Source organism: Macaca thibetana, chromosome 15 (assembly GCF_024542745.1).
Source record: "Macaca thibetana thibetana isolate TM-01 chromosome 15, ASM2454274v1, whole genome shotgun sequence".
Lineage (NCBI taxonomy): Eukaryota > Metazoa > Chordata > Mammalia > Primates > Cercopithecidae > Macaca > Macaca thibetana.
This window is the reverse complement of record NC_065592.1, coordinates 29,189,441-29,215,073: the sequence shown is the minus strand read 5'-3', so window position 1 is coordinate 29,215,073 and position 25,633 is coordinate 29,189,441. Positions and strand designations below refer to the sequence as shown.

Here is a 25,633-nt window from a genome sequence, read left to right as displayed (position 1 = left end):
ATTAGATCCCATTTGTCAATTTTGACTTTTGTTGCCATCGCTTTCAATATTTTAGTCATGAAGTCTTTGTCCATACCTATATCCTGAATGGTATTGCCTAGGTTTTCTTCTAGGGGTTTTATGGTTTTAGGTTTCATGTTTAAGTCTTTAATCCATCTTAGTTACCTTTTGTATGAGGTATAAGGAAGGGGTCCAGTTTCAGTTTTCCACATATGGCTAGCCAGTTTTCCCAACACCATTTATTAAATAGGAAATCCTTTCCCCATTGCTTGTTTTTGTCAGGTTTTTCAAAGAACAAATGGCTGTAGATGTGTGGCATTATTTCTTAGGCCTCTGTTTTGTTCCATTGGTTTATATATCTATTTTGGTACCAATACCATGCTGTTTTGGTAAACGAGGAGGAAGTCGAATCCCTGAATGGACCAATAAGAAGTTCTGAAATTGAGGCAGTAATTAATAGCCTACCAAGAAAACAAAACAAAACAAAACCCAGGACCAGACAGATTCACAGCCAAATTCTACCAGAAGTATAAAGAGGAGCTGATACCATTCCTTCTGAAACTATTCCAAACAATAGAAAAAGAGGGAATCCTCCCTAACTCATTTTATGAGGCCAACATCATCCTGATAACAAAGCCTGGCAGAGACACAACAAAAAAAGAGAATTTCAGACCAATATCCCTGATGAACATCAATGCAAAAATCCTCAATAAAATACTGGCAAACTGAATCCAGCAGCACATCAAAAAGCTTATCCACCACGATCAAGTTGGCTTCATCCCTGGGAGGCAAGGCTGGTTCAACATATGCAAATCAATAAATGTAATCCATCACATAAAAAGAACCAAAGACAAAAACCACATGATTGTCTCAATAGATGCAGAAAAGGCCTTCAACAAAATTCAACACGTCTTCATGCTAAAAACTCACAATAAACTGGGTATTGATGGAACGTATCTCAAAATAGTAAGACCTATATATGACAAACCCACAGCCAATATCATACTAAATTGGCCAAAGCTGGAAGCATTCCCTTTGAAAACTGGCACAAGACAAGGATGCTCTGTCTCACCACTCCTATTCAACATAGTATTGGAAGTTCTTGTCAGGGCAATCAGGCAAGAGAAAGAAATAAAGGGTATTCAACTAGGAAGACAGAAAGTCAAATTGTTTCTGTTTGCAGATGACATGATTGTATATTTACAAAACCCCATCTCAGCCCCAAATCTCCGTAAGCTGATAAGCAACTTCAGTAAAGTCTCAGGATGCAAAATCAATGTGCAAAAATCACAGGCATTCCTATACACCAATAATAGAAAAACAGAGAGCCAAATCATGAGTGAACTCCCATTTACAATTGCTACAAAGAGAATAAAATACCTAGGAATACAACTTACAAGGGATGTGAAGGACCTCTTCAAGGAGAACTACAAGCCACTGCTCAATGAAATAAGAGAGGACACAAACAAATGGAAAAACATTCTATGCTCATGGATAGGAAGAATCAATATCGTGAAAATGGCCATATTGCCTAAAGTAATTTATAGATCCAATGCTATCCCCATCAAACTACCATTGACTTTCTTCACAGAATTAGAAAAAACTACTTTAAATTTCATATGGAACCAAAAAAGAGCCCGTACAGCCAAGACAATTCTAAGGAAAAAGAACGAAGCTGGAGGCGTCACGCTACCTGACTCTAAACTTCTATAAATGAACTCATGAGGCCAAAGAATGAAGGAGACACCAACACATGGGGGAAAAAAATCAAAACAATGTGGTCAGTGCAATGGTAGAGATGTGCACAGTATATCACGGAAACCCAGAGAAGACAAACGTAACACAGCTTTAGGATGATATGGAATTTTTCTCCCAGGAGGAGAGGATGGTCAAGCTGAGAGAGGTGTGAACTGAGTGGAAAGGAGGGGAATAGTATTCCAAGAAAAGGGAACAGTATGAGCAATTCTTGGAGGTAGGAAAGCTGTATAGAGGGAACCATCAGCAGGTTGTTGAATATAGGAAGCTGAATGGGGCTGGGCACAGTAGCTCACGTCTGTATTCCCAGCACTTTGAGAAGCCGAGGTGGGATCATCACTTGAGACCAGGAGTTTGAGACCAGCCTGGGCAACATAACCTGACCCTCATCTCTTCAAAAAATAAAAATAAATTAGCCTGCTGTAGTGGCAGGTGCCTGTAGTCCTAGCTACTCTGAAAGGATCACTTGAGTTCAGGTGGCTGAGGTTGCAGTGAGCTATGATTACCCCATTGCACTCTAGCCTGGACAACAGAGCAAGACCTTGACTCTGAAAAAAAAAAAAAAAAAAAGAATCATAATAATACTAACATACAACAAAGCATGCAGATTCCAGTAAAGCCTGTCATATTCGGCAGATTAGGCAGGTTTAAATATAGTTTTACGTGATGATGAGCCTCTAAAAGCTTCTGAGCAGGAGGGACTATCTGAAAAAAGATAGAGAATGGTTAAGACCCAAGACAGAGAGAAGTTACAAGGACTATTTGGTTGATAAAATCTGTAGGAATTGGAATGGGCTGAATGTGGGAGTGGGGGTGGGGTGAGAGATGGGGAGGAGTGAGGACTAAATAAACCCAGATTTCTGGTTTGAGTCCAGGAGAGTGGGCTGCTGAATCCAATGGCCAGGACACCTATACCTCTGGGAATACAGTGATGGTTGCAAAAGGCATCTGGTATTGTCCTTCTGCCACTGTCTTAAAAGAGATTCTAAAAGGATTTTCTTGCCCTTGTTCCTCTAGCCCTACACTTGCGTTACTGGCCTACGTGGATACTCACCAGCTGGCTGTGTCCATCATTGCAGCCAAGTCTGAGAATTCCTGATTATACTTAGAGCCTGTGGAGCTGCTGACACAAACAGTCATTAGCAGACGACCCTTTTGCAACAAAGTATGCTTTAAAATGTAAACCGTGGAGGCATTTTCCTTACGTTGTCCAGAAGGAACTTTGTCCTGCGTGAGCCTGGATTAATCATGAGAGAGCTCGTCAACATTCCACTGGTACATATTCTTACTCTGGTTGCCTTCAGCGGAACTGAGAAACTTCCAAAAGGTTGGTTTGAGCAATCGTGTCTTCTTGTTGCCTTGTCATGGTTGTAGAGTGTGTGTATGAGATATGTCCACCACTGATTGATAGTATGGTGGGCTTCAGTTTTACTTGAAGAAGGGTGAGATGTAGGATGAGGGAGGAAACTATATACATAAGCAATTGGTTGATGGTCTCCTCTCTACCAACATTTTCCTCCGAAGTTCTGCAATAAAAGGCTTAGCCACATAGTGCATGCAGAGCTCTGACTTCTAAGGCAAAACGTAAGCATGTACACTGCAAGTTATCAAGGTCTATTTTGTTTATGCGTATGTCAAATTTCAGGGTGGTCTAAGTGGATGATGAAAACCTTTTCGCATCAGGTTTGCCAGGAATTGAATCAACCCCCTTCTCAGACATCCAGAGCATTGGCTTCTGAATGAAAATCACTTTTATTTTCAGTTTTAGCTTTGCCAAACACTTAATAAATATTTTAGTTGCTAAAAATTGGAAATACAGAAAGACATACACAATTTGCCTGTGTAGTAAACCCGGAAGACAATGGATTCTAAATAACTTTGAGGCTGGAGTCATGATTTGGCTTGGCAAGAGATGGCAAAAGTTTTTTTCAGAGCCTTTGGAATGTACCGGAAATAACACCACCTCAGGGGAAAGGAAAGCAACTTAAGAAACTGACAAACACCTGTTGCAGTAGCAAGAATGTCCAGTGATATAGTTTCTGGCCAGTGTATTATGAAACTGGGACTAGCGTATTTTAAATCAGGAAGACTGGAAAATGTGATTTACAAAGTGACTAAGGGCATCATTGAAATCTTTTTTAAAAAAGACATGAGAAAGCAGATCGAGTGGTATCAAAAAAAGAGTTTTCAAATTAAATGTTATACCACAGAGTTAAAAGGGTTTTTTGCTTTAGGACATGTTCACATTAATCATTTTCCCTTTATATTAATCAAAGCACTGAAACGGTTTGTATTGTGTAGGTAATGAAGGTGGTATCTGCATATAGATGCAAAACGTATCTTTAGATTTTGTGGTAAAGAATTTTCAAATTAAATGTTATACAATGGAGTAAAAAGAGTTTTTTTTGCTTTAGGACATGTTCCAATTAATCATTTTCTCTTTACATTAATCAAAGCTCTGAAACAGTCTGTATTGTGTAGATAAATGAAGGTGGTATCTATATATAGATGCAAAACATATCTTTAGATTTTGTGGTTCACTAAAAATTCTGGAGCCATACGGTCAAGGTTCACATGCAAATAAGATATGGGTTTCTTCACAAACAATCCAGTTTCACAGATTTTTTTGTTTAATTTTGTTGCTTCTCTTTTTCCATTTTACTTGAGTAAAATGGTGTCTTCAAATGTATTTAAACATTTAATTTCTAATGAATACTTTAAGGCATCTACAGATAAAAGAGACTCCAGATCTTTTCAAACAGCTAATAATAGTTAGAAGGACTTAACATTGGCTTCAGATTATTTTAATACTTCCTGATCAAACAACGGATGTCCGGTAAGGCCCCACTTGGATGTTTGAATGTATGGGTCGTCCTAAGTCTTATTTGTATATTTCTAAACCATGCAGTTACATAAAAATGATAGGGTTAAATACTAAAATACAGTCTTATAAAGAGCAGGACCATTTATTTTGATGATTCAAATAAGGATTTGTTGCACACATACACAACCCCCAAAACCTCTCTATCTGAATAAATCTTAAATTATATGCTAGAAAGAATTGATTTTCATTTCCAAACTTTACAAATAAAGCCCTTAATTCAAATGCACACTATCTCTAGTTTGAAAACATTGAAATATAGCGGCATCGAGATAACAAAGCCAAACATCCTGACTTTTAAATAAACTAACCAGTTCATTCATCCAATTTCATTTCTTATAATTTACTTACTACTAGAATTAGGTTTTAAAATCAAAAAATTAAAACAATTTTTTTCTCAGTCTATTGTACCATAAAATCTAAATTGGTATGAGTTTAACATCACCCTTAGCCAAAACACCATGTCTAGGAGAACAAACATTTATTTACTACATATACCAGTTCTGAGAATAAATAATATCATGAAAGTACAGTCCTTAAAATTCTAAATGTTGAAGGGTGAGGAATACATTGGGAGAAAAGAGCCACAATAAAATATTATTACTATCATTATTATTATTATTTGAGACAGAGTCTCGTTCTGTCTCCAGGCCTCAGTGCTGTGGTGCGGTCTCGGCTCACTGCAACCTCCTCCTCCCAGGTTCAAGCGATCATTTGCCTCAGTCTCCCAAATACCTGGGACTACAGGCGCATGCCACCACGCCCAGCTAATTTTTGTATTTTTAGTAGAGACAGGGTTTCACCATGTTGGCCAGGATGGTCTCCATCTCCTGACATCGTGATCTGCCCGCCTCAGCCTCCCAAAGTGCTAGGATTACAGGCATGAGCCACAGCGCTGGTCATTATACTACTGAAACTAATAAAAATGGCCCACCCAAACTATTTCTACTATTTATAGAAAGCTACTGTTTTCCCCATTCTTGGCAGACAGTAATAACAAAAAGAGTTTTTTAGATAATATACTTCTTCCTAAGTCCTTTATCATGATGAATAAAGGAAATTGCACAATATGTATTACCTAAAAAATTGACATATTTAAAATAATACAAAGTATTCAGGGGATTCTTTTCTGACTTTCTGCACATTATTTTTTGATAAAAATTAATATCCAACTTTGTAGAATTAATTGTTCATAGTTTTCATTTTAGTTTAATTGAGACTACTGATGCCCAAAGATAAGGGGGAAAAATTGTCTTTCTGAATCATTTCAACTAGTGATGTTTTCAGCAATGAATTCAATGCCATAACCCAAGTAGTAGAATTTTACAAACTGTCATTTATGAAAGTAGCAATGTTTCACTGGATAACTGGCTTAACCATATACATCAGTAACACTTAATGCTTTATCAGGGAGTATGAAATGTATGGTGCGATGTTAGATTCTGCAGGAGTATAAGAGTTCATGTAAGCAGCTCTGGATTTGCTTAATATGCACAAAGAACTGTCAAATGTCTTACTTTCAAAATACTCCACTTACTACAAAACCTTGAAGTGTTTGAGTGTAAATGAAGTTATCTTTAGATAGATTTGAATAACCTCCTCCTTTAAATTATATGTATATAAGGATAGGATTCACAGATTTGACATATGACTAAGTCAGGACTGACACAGCTGTCATTGAAATCCAGGACACACAGTCCTGGATGAATATTTTATATTGACGTGCATTGAAAGAGTTATTCATTGCATGTTTGAGTAAACAGAGTTGCTTCAAATATTATTGACCTTAAAGAAAAGAAGGAAGGAGCAGAAATTTCAAGATCTCTTTAAACTCTACCTTATTTCCAAAGGTAAATGAAGTAGGCAGCTTCTCAGTGAAATGAAACCTGATGTCATTGAAGAAGTGTAACAAGTGAGGGGTGGAAAGGGGGCCTGAAGGGAGTGGCTGTATTCAGGAAGATGAGAGGATCACATGGGCCATGCTGAGGACCCAGCTGGGGCTAGGAACTGCAGCTTTCTTTATAATGCCCCTGACCTGAACATTTGCTGCACTATACCCAGCAGTGCTATGTGAACATAGGGTAGTGAGGACAGATGGCTGGATTAATTCAGGATTGGCACTTTCCAGGTCAGTATAGCTAAAGAACTAGAGAGTAAAAGAGTTGGAGTTATATGGCAGCATACCATGCGTACAGTTTGGATCATGAAGCAAGTAAAACAAGGATATTTAAGGCTTGGAAGAGAAGGTTAAAAAGTTTAAACCAACCCCAGAGTGTTTTGTTATACTAAAAAAATACTGCATTCATAATGTTAAGAGAAACACGAATATTTTCCAAGTCAGAGCCCTAATTTTACTAAAATAGAAAGGAGCAAATACACCTTGTTTCTTTATGTACTCAATCATTGGGTCATGTCAATCAAAAAATAATCAATCAAAAGTTGGAAGTCAATGGCCATATGCGAGAGGCTGTAAAATACAAATGAAAAGTAATGTCACATCCTTCTCATCAAGAAGTTAATATCCAAGTCAAGTTTTTCTTTGGGTCCAGAAAAGGATTGTGTTCATTTTCATGTATTTGTTATTCATGTAGTCCTTGGATTGAGAGAAGAAATAGTGCCCTAGTTTAAACAGGCTCTGGCTGAGATGAAAGCTGGATAGAATGAAAGTCAACAAGAGACAGTGTGCTGAGTCAACAAATATCATTAAATACAACTGACCCATGTGATTGTGTCGGTGAAAACTGGAAAACAGATTTGGATAATTGGAAATATGGGCAATGTGGACTTTGCATTCTGTGTATAGAAACTGATATTGATGTACATCTTCTCTTTATCCATCTGTACATAATCAGTATGATCTTGAAGATGCAGTATGTCTTAGAGAAAGGAACCAACTTTAACCGCGAAGTTTAGCTAGTTCAGCTCTATCACTTCGTATTTTTGTGATATGTAGACAAGTTATGTAACCATTTTTAGTATTCATTTCTGGTCTGCAAGTGGAAATATTAATAGTACCTATCTTTATGATTTTTTGTGATAAATAAGATGATGAATGAAAAGTATAATGCATGGCACATACCAGATTCTTAATCAATTTTAGATGCTAATATTAGTAAAAACAGAGTCAAACTTCACATAAGACTGTTATGTCACTGAATCTTATGGGAAGGTGTTAACCTAATAAAGTTCTTAGTAACACCTTCCATATGTCTCCATGTCTATTTTCCAAGACATTCTAAGTCTTACTTCTTTGATCTTAACTGATCTCAACAGTTCATGTGACACCTCCAATGTGTCACCTCATTGGAAAGATAATATTAATACTAAGTCTATTACCTCTGCCAGTTCTGCATCTGTGTATTGAGTGAAAATAAAACTAGTGCATAAAGTTTCTGTCTTATAAAAGTAGTACATGGTATTTAAGGTTGATTTTGAAAACACAAAATACATAAAATTTAAGACAGAAAAAATCACCCATTCTTCCAGGACCAGTAACACGTTAGTTTATTTTCTTTCATTTTTTTCTATGTATTTTTTAAAGTGCTAATAATATTGTGCTACATGGTATTTTTACTTAGCACTAAAGCATAAGTGTATTCTATATTATTAATAATCTTCAAAACATCATGTGCAGTGACTAATATTCTGTTTAGATAACAGTGTGCTAATATATGTTTAATATTCACGTCACTGAGAAAAAAAGGCCCAGATTTGTTGCTCTCATTGATTTCTGCAGTATAAATACTCCATAGTAAAAGACTCCATCTTGTCTGTGGCCAATCTCAAGCTACTCTCAAATACTGAGCACTGAGTTGGGAAACAGCATGTGTAGTATGCCTCCTTCATATATTATTTCTACCGCACAGATACATTAGAGATAACCTCAAGAACTTATATAATAGTAAAATGTAGTTAAATCATTAGGAATGTCAAGTATTACTACTTTGTTTTTAATATATTTAATTATAAATGTATACAACTTAGTTTTTAATAATGGTAATATATAACAATCACCTCTGAAAATCCCTAAAAAATTACCAAGTGGCTCTTGCAAACCTGTGGAAGACAAAACTGTGTGCCTCAATCTTCTCCCACTTGACTGCAATTAGTAGAATTTAGTACAACTGATGTGTTTTCCGCAGTAAAAGTCACTTATATGTTTTTCTATATGTGAGATTATTTCCTTAGGATAGATTCCCAGAAATGATGATGATGATGATGATGATGATGATATTATTATTATTATTTTGGAGATAGAGTCTTGCTCTGTCACACAGGCTGGAGTACAGAGGTACAATCACAGCTCACTGAAGCCTTCAACTCCTAAGCTCAGTTGATCCTCCCACCTCAGCTTCTTCCCAAGTAGCTGGGATTACAAAGTGTGTGCCACCACGCCGGCTAATTTTTAAATTTTTTGTAGAGATGTGGTTTCCCTGTGTTGCCCAGCCTGACCTCAAACTCCTAGGCTCAAGTGATCCTCCCACCTCAGCCTCAAAAGTGCTGGGATTACAGGCGTGAGTCACCAACCACACCCAGCCTGAGATAAAATATTAATGGTATAATAAATTTGAATGTAATAAAGACAAGGAAAACAATTGAACAGCCTGGGTTTCTTTTTCTAAATTATAGAATCAAGTAACATTTGCCCAGTGCTCCATGTGGACCAAGGACAATTTTAAATGGTTTCCATTTATTTAGTCCTTGTGACAAGCTTATGTGGAGGCTTTATTATTATCTCTAGCTATAGCTAAGACACTGAGGTTAAGTGTGGTCAAGTGACTTGCAGAGCAAGTGATGGAGCTGGGATGTGAATTCAAGTCCTGTGCTACTTTGCCTCTTAATGGCTAGTTGCTCAATAGTCTTTTTTTTTTTTTTTTTTTTTTTTTTTTTTGAGACTGAGCTTTGCTGTGTTGCTCAGGCTGGAGTGCAGTGGCACGATCTCGGCTCACTGCAATCTCCACCTCCTGGGTTCAAGTAATTCTCCTGCCTCAGCCTCCCCGAGTAGCTGGGATTACAGATGTGTACCACCACACCCAGCTAATTTTTGTATTTTTAGTAGAGACGGAGTTTCACCATGTTGGCCAGGAATCTCTTGAACTTGTGATCCGCCCCGCTTTGGCCTCCCAAAGTGCTGGGATTACAGTCATGAGTCACCATGCCTGGCCTAGTCTTTCTTTTTAAACAGTAAAAGCATTCAATATCATCAATTAACCGTTGGGCCCATTGTTAACCACACCCCCCAAGCTTCATAAAATATTGTTTTTGTTCTTTATCTCTCAAAATCTAGATGATTATACTATTAATTGCTTATTTCATTCATTTGTTGTTTAGAAAATAACTTTATATTGATACTGACTTTCTCAAACTCTATGAATTACAAGTTTGCTTCCATTGCATTTTGAAAATTAACATTTCTTTGGCATTCTATCTGCTACAATTTTTTTTCTATTATGAAAGCAATATGTATTCATTTTTTTAAAAAATCCTGTAAGATACAGAAAAACAAAAATATAAAATTACACATAATGCTCATAGCAAGGGATAAATGCTCTTAGCATTTTGCTATTCATTCTTTCAGTCTCTTTCTCTCATATATGTGTGTGTATATATATGTGTATATATGGTGTATATATACACGTACGTACATATGTATGTAATTTTATTTTTTAAATTTTAAGTTCTGGGATACATGTGCAGGATGTGCAGTTTTGTTACATAGGTAAACGTGTGCCATGGTGGTTTGCTGCACCTATCACCCATCACCTAAATAAATGGGCTCAGCATGTATTAGGTATTTTTCCTAATGCTCTCCCTCCCCCAATCCCACCTGCTGACAGGCCCCAGTGTGTATTGTTCCCTTCCCTGTGTCCATGTGTTCTCATTGTTCAGCTCCCACTTATAAGTGAAATCATGCGGTGTTCGCTTTTCTGTTCCTGCATTAGTTTGCTGAAGATAATGACTTCCAGCTCTATCCATGCCGCTGCAAAGGACATAATCTCATTCCTTTTTATGGCTGCATAGTATTCTATGGTGTATATGTACCACATTTTCTTTATCCAGTCTATCACCAATGGTTACTTGGGTTGATTCCATGTCTTTGCTATTGTGAATAGTGCTGCAATGAACATAGGTGTGCATATATCTTTACAAATTTCAGAGGCTGTTACTTCATTGAGGAAAGAGAAGCATTTACATAAGAAGCTCTCTCTTCAGCTCCCTACCAGCAAAGGGGAAAAACCTACCTCTCTGCATCCATCTTGTCCTCCTTCTCCCTCTCTGTGCTTTAAGAGGACTTTCTCCTCCCATCTGTGGTTAACCTGTCTTTTCCTCTGAGCCCCACATTTATCTGCTTTCTTAGGGACCTATTTCCTTCAATTATCTCCTGTTTTTCTCCAATGTCCTACATTTTTGCTTCTACTAGATGCTTTCAGTCAGCATTTAAACCCACTCTTGTCACCATACTCACCTCCAGCACCATGCAGCCCCTTTTTTCCCTTCTATTGTTAAACTCTGCTGCAAAAAAATGTCTTCCTTCTCCTCTTAGTTTCCACTTCCTTATCACCACCTAACTCCCACCACTGCAATCTGGCTTCCGCCAAATCTGCAAGCACCAAAATCAACATGACCTTCTCATCAGGAATGGGCACTTTTAGGTCCTTATTTAACTTAACCTCTTGGCAGCATTTGATTCTCCATCTTTTGTGAAATGTGTGCTACTCTTGGGCTCTGCCAATAGCCTCCACTGGCTTTGCTTACAACTCTGGTTTCTTCCTCTCAGTCTCTTTTCTAAACTTTTCATTCTCCCACCCATCTTTTATAAATGTTTGTGTTTTCTTCTAATGGGCTTAGGGCACCAACCTCCCTCCGTCTTCAGGCTTTCACAGTTACCGTTTCCTCTGCCCGGAACACTCTTTTCTCTCCACTGCACCAAGCCAAATTTGAATCATCCTGTGAATGTGTGTGAATGTATTGTATAGTTTGTTTTTATTCCTCGTTTTATCAAGTTCAGTGGTTGAGAAACATTATTTATCATGTTAAAGAAATACTATTATATTCCTACTCTACTAATGGTTTCCAAGTAGGGAATGGATAGTTAACTCTGTTACTGCCTTTTTGACTGTGATGGGTATCTTTTAAACTATGACTATAGTAAATCCTGTTTAAAGGACTTTTCTATTAAATTATCCTTATATTTTTGCAAGGATTTTTTTTTTCTGCCTAAATGCATAGTAATAATTTTGAAATTTATGATTTAATTTGCTTTTTAAAATTTTACTTTAGGGCTTTATATCCTGCTTGACTTACATTAGCATTGTTTTATTCCAAAGATTGATTTGAGAAGCTTTCTATATTTTATATTCCCTATAGCTTTTGTTTGTTTGTTTTTGAGACAGGGTCTCTCTCCGTCACCCAGGCTGAAGTGCAGTGGTGCAATCACAGCTCACTGCGGCCTTGACCTCCTGGGCTCAAGTGATCCTCCTACCTCAGGCTCCCAAGTAGCTGGGACTACAGATGTATGCCACCTGTATCTGGCTAATTTTTCTTGTTTTTGTATTTTTTGTAGAGATGTGGTCTTGCCGTGTTGCCCAGGCTGGTCTCAAACACCTGGATCCTCCAATGGACCCTTCTGGGCTCAATGGATCCTCCTGGGCTTAATGGATCCTACTGTCTCAGTCTCCCGAAGTGTTGAGATTACAGGGATCAGCCACTGCACCTGGCTCCTTGTAGCTTTATGTAACTGGAGACTTAATTCTTTCTTAAAAGTTTTTTAAAACTTACCTGAAAAATTTCGGGGCATTATATTTTTTTCAGAAGTGTTCTTTGATAATCTAATCTTTTTCTTCTGTGAGTATTGTTGATGATTTCACCACACCTTTTATTACATGTGAACCATTTTGTTTTTAAAATTCTTAATTCTTTGGATTTTAGTTTTTAAATATTCATTACTGTTTAGCTATGTTGAATTGTGGTTCAAGAATGTGACATATAATCTACGCTTTTAAAATTTATTTAATCTTTAGTTTTCATGGGCATTTGAAAATATGTGTCATCTATCAAGGCTTAGAGTTGATGTGCATATCTGTTTAATTAATTTTAGTAATTCTGTTATTCTCTTTTACTACATATATATTTTTGTCTTTTAATCTATAAACAGGATGGGGATTTTTTAAACTATCTTTTTATTGTCTATTTCTTACAGATTTTATTATAGTTAGAAAATATAGTCTATATAAAATCAATTCTTCACGCTGGGTTAAAATCTATGTAGCTTGGTATATTTTCTGTACGTTTGAATGTTTTATCTATGTGTCATTTAAAAAAAAGGTATTCTCTAATTGTTTCATTAAGTATTTTAAAAATGTACATTATATCTAGTGTCAATTTTGATGTTTATATCTTCTATATCTTTACTGTATTTCTGTTTGATTTATTAGTGTCTGAAGACATCTTTTAAAGGCTTACACCATGCTAAAATATTTCTCCATGTACTCTTGTGATAATTTTACTTTTGGGTTTATTTGAGTCCATATTTTTATATAATTAAGTTTCACTACTGTCATACCTTTTTATGGTTTGTTCCTTTTATCATTAAATAATGTTTCTTTTTTCCTTATAAGTGCATATGCCCTTATATTCATTTTTCTTATATTAATATTGCTATGTCACTTTCTTTGGGATATTGTTTGCTTTATACATATTTTCCCTCCCCTTTATTTTTAACATTCCTGTTTTATTTTATTTAGGTGTGTCTTTTGTGTTTGATAGCATCTGTCGTTTCATAGGTCAGCTTATACCATTGGCACTTACTGTGATTTATGGTATATTTGGATTTGTTTCTTCCATATTATTTTATGTCTTCTGTTAACCATGCTTTTTCTAGGCTTATTTATTCCTCCTCTTCTTCCTGTTTGTTTTTGCTTTTGTTTTTGACTGATAAAGCCTTTCTAGTACCTCTTTTTTTCTCCTGTTGTTTTGGGAGTTTTGCATTTTATCTGTTTTTCAGTGGTAACCACTAATGAAGTTTTAACATAAGCATTTAACCATAGATTTTTCTTTCTGTTTGAAGTTAGTCAACATTTCTATCCTCTTGCATTTTATGGCAAAGAGCTTAACATTTTGTAACTATTTAGTATTTTAAACTTCTTCCATGAACTTTGATCTTATAATTGTTTGTCTAGAATTTAATTCCATTCTTTTTTAAACATAAAAATTTGTGAGTTTTTAAAAATATTCCATAGTGTGTTAAAATTGCAATGATATTTCACCACCATTTATGCTATTGTTTTTTATAACTCACCCCTTTCTTTCTGGTATAAATTATTCCTTTCTGAGTTTATTTACTCTAGTAACTATTTCTGAGAAAGTCTGTGAGTGGTAAACACTTTCAATATTTGTTTGTAAGTGTTCTGACTTTAAAATTATTACCTAAGCTAGCTGTATGATTCTAAGCTAACAGTTATTTTGACTTAGTCATGTAAAGACAATTAGCCTATTGCCTTTTGGTATCAATTGTTGTTGCTGAATAATCTCAGGTTACCCTGAATTGGCATTCTTAAGGAATTAATCTTTTTCTTTCTAGTAGAGTTTAAGATTTTCTTTATCTTTAATTTTTATAGTTTTAATTCAATGTATCCAAGTATGAATTTCTTTCTTTCTTTTTTTTTTTTTTTTTTTTTTCTGAAACAGTCTCTTTCTATCATTCAGGCTGGGGGTGCAGTGGCGTGATCTCAGCTCACTGCAGCCTCCACTTCCTGGGTTCAAGTGATTCTCGTGCCTCAGCCTCCCATATAGCTGGGACTACAGGTGTGCACCACCATGTCCAGCTAAAGTTTTTGTATTTTTAGTAGAGACAGAGTTTCACCATGTTGGCCAGACTGGTCTTGAACTCCTGAGCTCAAGTGATCTGCCCTCTTCAGCCTCCCAAATTACTGGGATGACAGGTGTGAGCCACCATGCCCAGCTGAATTTCTTTCTTTAAAATCTGTCTTGTCACTTGGTGGGTACTTTCAATCTTAATATTCCTGGGTTTCTTTTTCAGTTTTGAAAAATTATCAGCTATTTACCTCTTTATATATTGCTTCTAGGCTGCTCCCCTCTTTTATTTTTCTCAAACTTCTATCAGAGGTGTATTAGTGCCTGTCATTCTATACTTTATATCTCCTAACTATTCTTTAATAGTGTCCATGTCTGTATTTCTTTGTACTATGTTCTGTATATTATAATGATAATATATTATAATGATTATTATATTATGATTATATTAATATATATTATGATTATTATAATGTATAATGATTATTCTGTTGAAAAGCTGGGAAGAAGGTGGCCCTGATGACTGTGTATAAGAAGCATTTTACATAAAAATTCTGCTTTCTTATTTCAACTACTATCTTTCAACTTTTGTATTTACTCCTTTTGTGGAGGCCTTATAAATACAGTTTTGTTCATTTAAACAGTATATCAGTCACGGTGCTCACCCTGGGAATTAAAAGATGCCTAAAACATGATCCCTGAACTAACACTCAAGGTTTTAATAATTGAGTGTGGGACAAAGACGTAAACAGATCATTTAAATAGTATCTGTGTGACAAGTGACATTATAAGACTGACATTTACAGGATAACATAAGGTTAAGGAAAAGGGCATTTGGGTCTGCCTAGCATGTCAGGGAAAGTGGAAGGAGATGGATGTTTAAACCGAATCCTAAAAGACAAAATAACATTAGCAAGGGAGATATGGGGCAAGTAAAACACTCCCACTCACCATTTTTTCTCACTTTCAGCAGATGAGCTTGCCTTTGACTTTACAAAAAAAAAACAATTTAATAATAATAATAATAATAAGGTTTATTCAGAAAGTAGATGTATCTTTTATGGCCAAACAATGTGCCAGTCTGTTCTAGATGCTTTATAAGTCTGTCACTGACTATTTCACCTCTAAACGTCAATCACACTACTTATTTGACTTTGATATATACCTTGCCCTTTAACTGAAGCAACCATATGATTTATTGTATAAATGCAGGTAGCTCTCATTTCACAGAGGAGTGAGAAAAAAGAAGGGACCATGTCTATAGCCTTTCCTCCCATTGTCTTACAAAAATAAAATAGAACAAAACAGCTTTATTGAGATATCATTCACATACCTTGCGCTTTACCCTTTAAAATGTACAATTCACAAAGTGGTGCCTCTTCATTTTCTAGTTGTATGCCACAGTGAATTCTCTACAAATCTGATGAAGTTTAAGCTTCAGATTCTCTCGTTTGCAGGAGCCCTTTCTAAGACCCTCGCTGGGCTTTAGTAATGTGCTTATATGAGTGTCTATTTTTATAAAATCAGGGGAAAATTGTTCTTAAACAACAATTTTTAAAATTATTATCCTTTTCCACCTTGACTTCCCTTCAGAGTCACTTTCCTTTATGCTGATAATACTGGGGTGGCCACAGAAATTTTGTATTCATAATTTTATATTTTTTCTTTAAAAAGTACACTCAAGTTGCATACACTTGGGCCCCATAAAACTTGGATCTGCCTCTCCTCATATATCATAGAGTCTAAGCCCTGCTCTCCTGAGAGTCTTCTCTTTTGATTTTCAAATGCCTAGTTTGGAAGTAGAAATAACATTCTTTACATAAGCTCTTCCTTTCTTTTGGCAAATTTCCACTCTGGGGAAACAGAGTTCTCATTCAGGTATGTAATGGCTTCTGACTGCTTAAGGAAGGGTTAATAAACAAAATTCTGGAATGTTCTCTTTTGATTTCTCCTTTCCTTTCAGCTCCTGTCATCACCACTCCTCTTGAAACTGTGGATGCCTTAGTTGAAGAAGTGGCTACTTTCATGTGTGCAGTGGAATCCTACCCCCAGCCTGAGATTTCCTGGACCAGAAATAAAATTCTCATTAAGTAAGTATTCCACATTTTAATTTTTTAAAATTGTTGTGGGTATATAGTAGGTATATACATATTTATGAAGTAGATGAGATATTTTGATACATGCATGCAATGTAAAATAAGTAGCCCATGGAGAATGGGGTATCCATCCCCTCAAGCATTTATCATTTGAGTTACAAACAATCCAATTACACACTTTAAGTTTTTTTTTTTTTTTTTTTTTTTTTTTTTTTTGAGACGGAGTCTCGCTCTGTCGCCCAGGCTGGAGTGCAGTGGCCGGATCTCAGCTCACTGCAAGCTCCGCCTCCCTGGTTCGGGCCATTCTCCTGTCTCAGCCTCCTGAGTAGCTGGGACTACAGGCGCCCGCCACCTCGCCCGGCTAGTTTTTTGTATTTTTTAGTAGAGACGGGGTTTCACCGTGTTAGCCAGGATGGTCTCGATCTCCTGACCTAGTGATCCGCCCGTCTCGGCCTCCCAAAGTGCTGGGATTACAGGCTTGAGCCACCGTGCCCGGCCCACTTTAAGTTATTTTAAAATGTATAACTAAGTTATTATTGACTATAGCCACTCTGTTGTCTTATCAAATAGTAGGACTTTTTCATTCTTTCTACTTTTTTGTACCCACTAAACATCCCCTAGTCCCCCCGATCCCTGTACTACCCTTTCCAGCCTCTGGTAACCATCCTTTTGCTCTCCATGTCCATGAGTTCAATTGTTTTGATGTTTAGATCCCACAAATAAGTGAGAACATGCAATGTTTATCTCTTGTGCCTGGCTAATTTCAGTTAACATAATGATCTCCAGTTCCATCCATGTCTTTGCAAATGACTGGATCTCATTCTTTTTATGGCTGAATAGTACTCCATTGTGTCTATGTACCACATTTTCTTTATCCTTTCATTTGTTAATGAACACATAAGTTGCTTCCAAATCTTAGTTACTATAAACAGTGCTGCAACAAACATAGAAGTGCAGATATCTCGTTGATATACTGATTTCCTTTCTTTTGCTTATGCATCCAGCAGTGGGATTGCCGGATCATATGGTAGCTCAATTTTTAGTTTTTTGAGGAAACTTCAAACTATTCTCCTTAGTGACTGTACTAATTTACATTCCCACATCAACAGTATACAAGGGTTCCCTTATCTATACATCCTTGCCAGCATTTGTTATTGCCTGTCTTTTGGATATAAGCCATATTCTGAGGTGAGATGATATCTCATTGTAGTTTTTATTTGCATTTCTCTGATGATCAATGATGTTGAGCACTTTTTCATATGCCTGTTTGCCATTTGCATGTCTTCTTTTGAGAAATTGTTCAAATCTGTTGCCTATGTTTGATTGGATTAATTGATTTTTTACTGTAAAGTTGTTTGAGCTCCATATGTATTCTGGATACTAATCCTTTGTCAGATGGGTAGTTTGCAAATATTTTCTCCCATTCTATTTGTTGTCTCTTCACTTCGTTTATTGTATCCTTTGCTGTGCAGAAGGCCTTTTAACTTGATGTGATCCCATTTGTCCATTTTTGTTTTGGTTGCCTGTGCTTGTGGATATTGCTCAAGAAATTTTTGCCCAGACCAATGTCCTGGAGAGTTTCCCCAATGTTTTCTTGTAGTAGTTTCATAGTTTGAAGTCTTAGATTTAAGTCTTTAATCCATTTTGATTTGATTTTTGTATATGGAGAGAGATAGGGGTCTAGTTTCATTCTTCCATACATGGAAATCCACTTTTCCACACATCATTTACTGAAGAGACTTTTTCTTAGTGTATGTTCTTGGTACCTTTGTTGAAAATGAGTTCACTGTAGGTGCATGAATTTATTTCTGGGTTCTCCATTTTTGTCCCATTGGTCTATGTGTCTCTTTTGATGCAAGTACCATGCTGTTTTGGTTACTCTAGCTCTGTAGTATGATTTGAAGTAAGGCAATGTGATTCCTCCAGTTTTTTTTTCATTTTTTTTTTGGCTATTCTGGGCCTTTCGTGGTTCCACTTAAATTTTAGGATTTTTTTTCTATTTCTGTGAAGAATACCATTGGTATTTTGATAGGAATTACATGGAATCTATAGATTGCTTTCAGTAGTATAGACATTTTAATAATATTGATTATTCCAATCTATTAATATGGAATATATTTCCATTTTTTGGTGTCCTCATGAATTTCTTTCATTGGTGTCTTACAGTTTTCATTATAGAGATCTTTTACTTCTTTGATTAATTCCTATTTAATTTTATGTGTGGCTATTGTAAATAGGATTATTTTAAAATTTATTTTTCATATTGTTCATTGTTGGCATATACAAATGTTACTGATTTTTGTATGTTGATTTTTGTATCCTGCAACTTCGCTGAATTTATCAGTTCTAATAGTTTTCTGTGGAGTCTAAGCTTTTCCAAATATAAGAGCATATCATCTGTAAAAAAGATATTTCTTCCCATCCAATTTGGATGGCCCTTAATATCTTTCTCTTGTCTGATTGCTCTAGGTAGGACTTCCAGGACTGTTTTGAGTAACAGTGGTGACAGCAGGCATCCTTGTTGCATTCCAGATTAGAGGAAAGGCTTTCAGTTTTTCCCCATTCAGTATGATACTGGCTGTGGGTCTGTCGTATATGGCTTTTATTATTCTGAGGCATTTTCCATGTAATTTTTGAGGGTTTTTATCACGAAGGGATGCTGAATTTTTATCAAATGCTTTTTCAGCATATATTGAAATGACCATATGTTTCTTACCCTTTATCTGTTGATATGATGTATCACATTGATTGATTTGCATATGTTGAACTATCCTTGTATCCCAGGGATAAACTCCAGTTGGTCATGACAGATGATCTTTCTAATGTATTGTTGAATTTGGTTTTCTAGTATTTTGTGCAATCTGGATAGGCTAATAATCCCAAATCATCAAGTCCTGGTTCCTTTTTTGCTTAGCAGTTTTTCCCACTTATCTTTTCCTCTTGAATTTTACTATAACCAGCAAAAAGAAATGAGGCCACAGCTTCGACACATTGCTTAGAAATTTCCTCAGCTAAATATCTGAGTTCATCATTCACAAGTTTTGTTTTCCACATAACTGCAGGACACTATTCAGCTAAGTTCTCTGTCCTGCATAACAAGGATCCCCTTTTCTTCCTTTCCTAGTAACATGCTCCTCATTTCCACCCAAGTCCTCACCAGTAGTGCTTTGAACATACATATTTCTACCAACAGTCTGTTCATGATAATTTAGGTATTCTTTAAGATGATTTAGATTTTCTCTACCATTCAACTCTCTTCCTTCCAATTCCTCAGGAGCAGAATCATTAACACACATATTTCTATTAACAGTCTCTTTGAGGAAATGCAGGCTTTTTCTAGCACGCTTTTCAAATTTTTCTCAGTTCTAACTATTCCTCAATTTCAAAGCCATATCCACATGTTTAGGTATTTATTGCAGCAGCACCACACTTCCAGGCACCAAAACCTGTATTTATTTCTTATTCTTGCTGTAACAAATTACCACAAACTTAGTGGCCTAAAACAACATAAACATACTATGTTATCGTTCTGGAGGTCACAAGTATGAAATACATCTCTCTGGGCTAAAGTCAGTGTTGGTATGGCTGAGTTCCTTCTGGAGGCTCTAGGGAAGAATCTGATTTCTTGCCTTTCCTAGCTTCTAGAGGCCACCTGCATTCCTTGGCCCCGTACTCCACTTATAATGCTAGTAATGGCACTACTCTGACCTCTGCCTCCATTGTCGTACCTCCCTTTATCAATCTGCCTCCTTCTTCCATCTTTTAAGGATACTTATTATCACACAGGGCCCACTTGAATAGTCCAGAATACTCCATTTTAGGATTCTTAACATCTGCAAAATAAGGTAACATATTGACAGATTTTGATGATTAAAACAAGAACCTTTGTGGGAGTGTTACTCTGCTTACCACATGCATTTGGCATTAAAAAAATCTTATTTGGTTAAAAGAAACTCTCTTTTATATTGCTGCTTCTCTTCCTATTTCTTTCTATCGCCCCAATTCCCTTCTCAACAAGTGGTGTGCATATAATTAAATAGATAATATATGTAAAGCATATATTTTTGTTGTTTGAAATTGTTTTCCTTCCTTATATATCCCAAGTAACTAGAAGTGTGCCTGGCACTTGTTAGCATTCAGTAAGTAATAAGCAATTGTTTAATGAAAGAATGAATATTCAACTAATCATTAGTTACTTCTACAAATAATTAACTCTTTCTGTTCATTGTATTTATACGTATGCATGTTCATTATCTATTAATAGCTGCTACTTCCCAGAAATTATTGGGAGAAGACCCCTGTATCTTGGTTTTATATGCTTTCCTGAATAAAGTAAACTTTACATTTTGTCTTATCAGTAGGCATCACCCTTTGAAAGTGTTTTTGAAGGACTATGGTACTTTGACTATTGGAGCCTAAGAAAGATGAGAATATAATTGTAGCTTTATATTACCAAGTAAGGTTATTCTATTATTCAGAACTCACTCAAGTTTCCTCTCACCTTTATTCTACTTCCTCATTAACAATTCATCAGTTTGATAAGTTAATCATAGCAAAAAAATCACAGATGAAGCACTAATCTGTCATTTTTCTCTGTGACCTGCAGGCTCTTTGACACCCGGTACAGCATCCGGGAGAATGGTCAGCTCCTCACCATCCTGAGTGTGGAAGACAGTGATGATGGCATTTACTGCTGCACGGCCAACAATGGTGTGGGAGGAGCTGTGGAGAGTTGTGGAGCCCTGCAAGTGAAGATGAGTGAGTGGGAAAGAGATTCGTCTATTGATTTGAAAGTTGACTTGGTACACTTAGTTATTTATTTTTTTTATATATTTTTTTTGAGACAGAGTCTCACTGTTGCCCAGGCTGGAGTGCAGTGGCGTGATCTCGGTTTACTGCAACCTCGACCTCCTGGGTTCAAGTGATTCTCCTGCCTCAGGCTCCTGAGTAGCTGGCACTACAGGTGCATGCCACCACACCTGGGTAATTTTTCTATTTTTAGAAGATACAGGGTTTTACTATGTTGGACAGGCTGCTCTGGAACTCCTGACCTCAGGTGATCCGCCTACCTTGGCCTCCCAAAGTGCTAGGATTACAGGCTTGAGCCACTGCGCCCACCCTGACTTGGTACACTTTAAAACAGTCAGTAAATAGAGATTTTCTCAGGCCTGGTGATTCAGCAGTGAGACAAGTTGAAGTTCAAGCACAACCCTGAGGCCAGTTAATTCCACACCTCTTATACCTGCCATCAACCACTACCCTAAGGCAAGCCTCTCAATTCTCTGTCCTCTCCCATTTTCTTAACTTCACACATCTCCTGACTTCCACCCTGAATTCTTCCACCAGGAAACCTTCCTCTAAATCCCTTACCCCACATCTGTGAAACACAACCAAACACCTTTTTATTTCTTTTTGTTTTTTTTTCTTTATTATTATACTTTAAGTTCTAGGGTACATGTGCACAACGTGCTGGTTTATTACATATGCATACTTGTGCCATGTTGGTGTGCTGCACCCATCAACTTGTCAGCACCCATCAACTCGTCATTTACATCAGGTATAAGTTATACCTTTTTATTTCTAACCTCTTTGCAGACACTTCTACCCTTTTTCCTTATTTCAAAGTCGATGTTCTTCAGAGTGATTTTCTGCTTCAATGGAAGCGGTTCTATTTTCCCCACTTCATGTCTACAAGGTAATCTCTCAGCCCCTCAATGTTGCTTTTAAACCATTCTATTTTGTATTCCTATACAAAATCTTTCCTCTGATGAGTGCTTATGCCATTCTGACCTATCTTTTCTCTAACTGTACTCATCATGTCATCTAATAATCTAGGCACTTCCCCATATTTATTACAAAATTTGATTCCAGGCTTACTATCTTTCTATCTATCTCTACTCCTGTAATCACCCTAAGAAATTTTAACAGCCATGAGATAGAACGACTAACCACTTAATTCTCACAATTCCTTGACCTCCACAAATCCAGTGATGTTTGTCATTTTTTTTTTCAATTTTAAGGCCCATACTTTTAATCTATATGTACACACATATATGTAGTAGTTTATGAGGAATAGTGGTTTTACTTTTTTAACTTTCATTTTGAGTTCAGGGGTACATCTGCAGAATGTGCAGGTGTTTTACATAGGCAAACATGTGCCATGGTGGTATATTGCACAGATCATCCCATCAACTAGGTTTTAAGCCTAGCATCCATTCTATTCTTCATGATGCTCTCCCTCCCCACACCAATACCCCCGACGGGCCCCAGCGTGTGCTGTTTCCCCCCATGTGTTCATGTGTTCCCATCGTGAGCTCCCACTTATAAGTGAGAACATGCAGTGTTTGATTTTCTGTTCCTGCATTAGTTTACTGAGGATTACGGCTTCCAATTCCTTCCATGTCCTTGCAAAGGACATGATCTCATTCCATTTTATGGCTGCATAGTATTCCACGGTGTATATGTACCACATTTTCTTTATCCAGTCTATCATTAATGGGTACTTAGGTTGTTTGTGTTAACTGTTTTTTTTTTTTTGTTATATATATATATTTAAATATATATTTAATACATATTATATATAAATATATATATAATATATAAATGTATATATTTTTTGAGATGAAGTCTCACTCAGGCTGGAGTACAGTGATGTGATCATGGCTTACTGCAACCTCTGCCTCCTAAGTTCAAGCAATTCTCCTGCCCCAGCCTCCCAAGTAGCTGGGATTACAGGCATGTGCCACCAGACCCAGCTAGTTTTTGTATTTTTGGTAGAGTCAGAGTTTCGCCAAGTTGGTCAGGCCAGTCTTGAGCTCCTGACCTCGAGTAATCTGCCCACCTTGGTTTCCTAAAGTGCTGGGATTACAGTCATGAGCCTGTTTGTGTGAACTCTTTATCAGCCTACCCAATCGATAATTCACTCTTGGCCTTGTCACCCTCTGGAAGTAGTCTGCATTTGAAATCTTCAGCTCCAGTACATCACTCTCTGATCATGGACATTTTTTGGTCCAGCCTTTCCAGATGAACAAAGCAGTTTCCCATACTCATGACTTGCCTTCAAGTAGGTTTGTGGGCACAAACTTCCATTGTCTCCTTCTCAGCTAACAACAGTGTCTCAATCTCTCTCATTCTCCTACTCTTGCTATACAATATCAGCATCACCAACATCATCAAGTTCTCTTACCTTGATTCCTCTCTGTTCTCCTTTCCATTGACTCCCCAATGGGGCTTTTATTTCCTTCCATACTTCGTTCTTTCTTCTACCTGGTGGTGAATCATCAAACACTGCCTTACCAGCATCTTTAAATCTCATGGCCTCCTGTCCTGTAAACATCTGCTACTTGCAAACTGTCAATCTTACAATGATGTAACCTTCATCTTCTCTTCTCTGACACTCTTACAACCATACATACTGGCACCACACAAATTAGAGGAATTTAGATCTACTTGGGACATTTATTTTTAGTTTTTGTGTTTTTGTCTTTCATCGTTTATTTCTTATCGTTTGTTATTTTGCTGGAGGAAATCATTAGGTACTTTTTTCAGAGAGTGAAGATGTAAAATATTTCCTGAATTTTTGCATGTTTGGAAGTCTTCATTTTGCTTGCATTGTTGGATAATAATTTTGCCGTGTGCAGAATCAGAGTTTTAAAAGCCTCTTTCTTTAGTTTTAGTAGGTAATTCTCTGTTGCAAATGAGAAGTCTTTTTCTTATTTCTTTACAAATAAATCTGATGTCTCTCTTAAAAAGTTTAGGATTTTTCTTCTTATTTCTAGAGTTTATAAATTTCACAAATTCACAAGAATATGCCAGGTATATTTTTAAGAATTATTCCTACACAGTTCTGGGTGAGACTTGTTTTTTCTTTCTTTGTTTGTTTAGTTTTTATTTTGTTTTGTTTTCTTTCGAGACAAGATCTCACTCTGTAACTCAGGCTGTAGTGCAGTGATATGATCATGGCTCACTGCAGCCTTGACTGCTCGGGCTAAAGCAATCCTCCTGCTTTAGCCTCCCAAGTAGCTAGGACTACAGGCATGAGCCACCATGCCAGGCTAATTTTATTTATTTACTTATTTACTTTTTTTGGTAGAGATAAGTTCTCACTATGTTGCACAGGCTGGTCTTGAACTCCTGTGCTCAAATGATCCTCCCACCTTGGCCTCCCAAAGTATCGAGATTACAGGAGTGAGCCACTGCACCCAGCCTAGGTGGGCCTTTTTGATCTAAAGACCAAAGCTTTTTTGAAAATCCGGTACATTTTCTCTATTTTGTTTTCATTTTTCTTTCTCTATGACTTCAAATTTTTTTCCTCATATTTTCTGCATGTCTTGATATTCTATTCTCTTGAAAATTCCTTTTACTTTTCCTTCATATTATGAATGTGGTCTCTGGTATGACTGTTTTGTCATTCTGAGTGTTTTGGTCTTAAAAACTATATTTTTAATTTCTAAGAATTTCCTTGATGGCTCTGTTTTTATAACAAACTCACTTGTATGATACAACATTCATTTAAGCTTCTAAAGATATCACTAGTGCATCTTTTAAAAAGACATTTTCTTTCTTTCCCTGCATTTTATTTCCTTCAGAAAAAAACACTGATTTTGTTTTGATTCCATCCTTTTATGTTTACAATTTTTCTCAATTGATCTTTTATTTTTTGGTCATAAATATACATGGAGTCTTCAGTTAATTAGGTTAAAAAGCTGGTGGGAATAGCAGGACTTCACGGAATACTGATTTGGTACTTACTGTGCGTAAGTAGGTGGGGATCTGCCTATACGCAGGCTTCCCTTCAGTATGCGGAGCAGTAAGAAATAGAATAAGGAAGTTGGAATGCTCTCATTTGCTAAATAATGAAGACTTGATTCTGAAGATGAAACACATTCAAGTATTTCCTTACTTTGTGACACTACCTTTCTTTTGAATGTTTTACATATTCTCTCTGGCCCAAATATTCTTTATTTGGGTTCTATACTAAATCCCCTTTTCTTGTCTTGTTTTTTCCAACCTCTCCTTTCGGAGATCTCATCCATTCATGTGGATATACACCAGTGTGGCCATTCCAATTGCTAAAATTTTGGAATGC

At 36.5% G+C, this 25,633-nt stretch overlaps 1 protein-coding gene across 3 annotated transcripts in view; it reads left to right on the top strand.

Annotated features, from left to right (window-relative positions):
• Positions 1 to 2,823: 2,823 nt before the first annotated feature.
• The window catches only part of MUSK (muscle associated receptor tyrosine kinase), a 132,861-nt gene continuing 110,051 nt past the window's right edge, over positions 2,824 to 25,633 (top strand). For all 3 annotated transcript variants that reach the window (XM_050761434.1, XM_050761433.1, XM_050761435.1), the window contains exons 1-3: positions 2,824 to 3,082; positions 16,413 to 16,539; positions 21,152 to 21,303. In XM_050761434.1, coding sequence (XP_050617391.1) covers positions 3,004 to 3,082; positions 16,413 to 16,539; positions 21,152 to 21,303 — 358 coding nt within the window. In that variant the 5' untranslated portion in view covers positions 2,824 to 3,003. The remainder of the gene's footprint in view (positions 3,083 to 16,412; positions 16,540 to 21,151; positions 21,304 to 25,633) is intronic.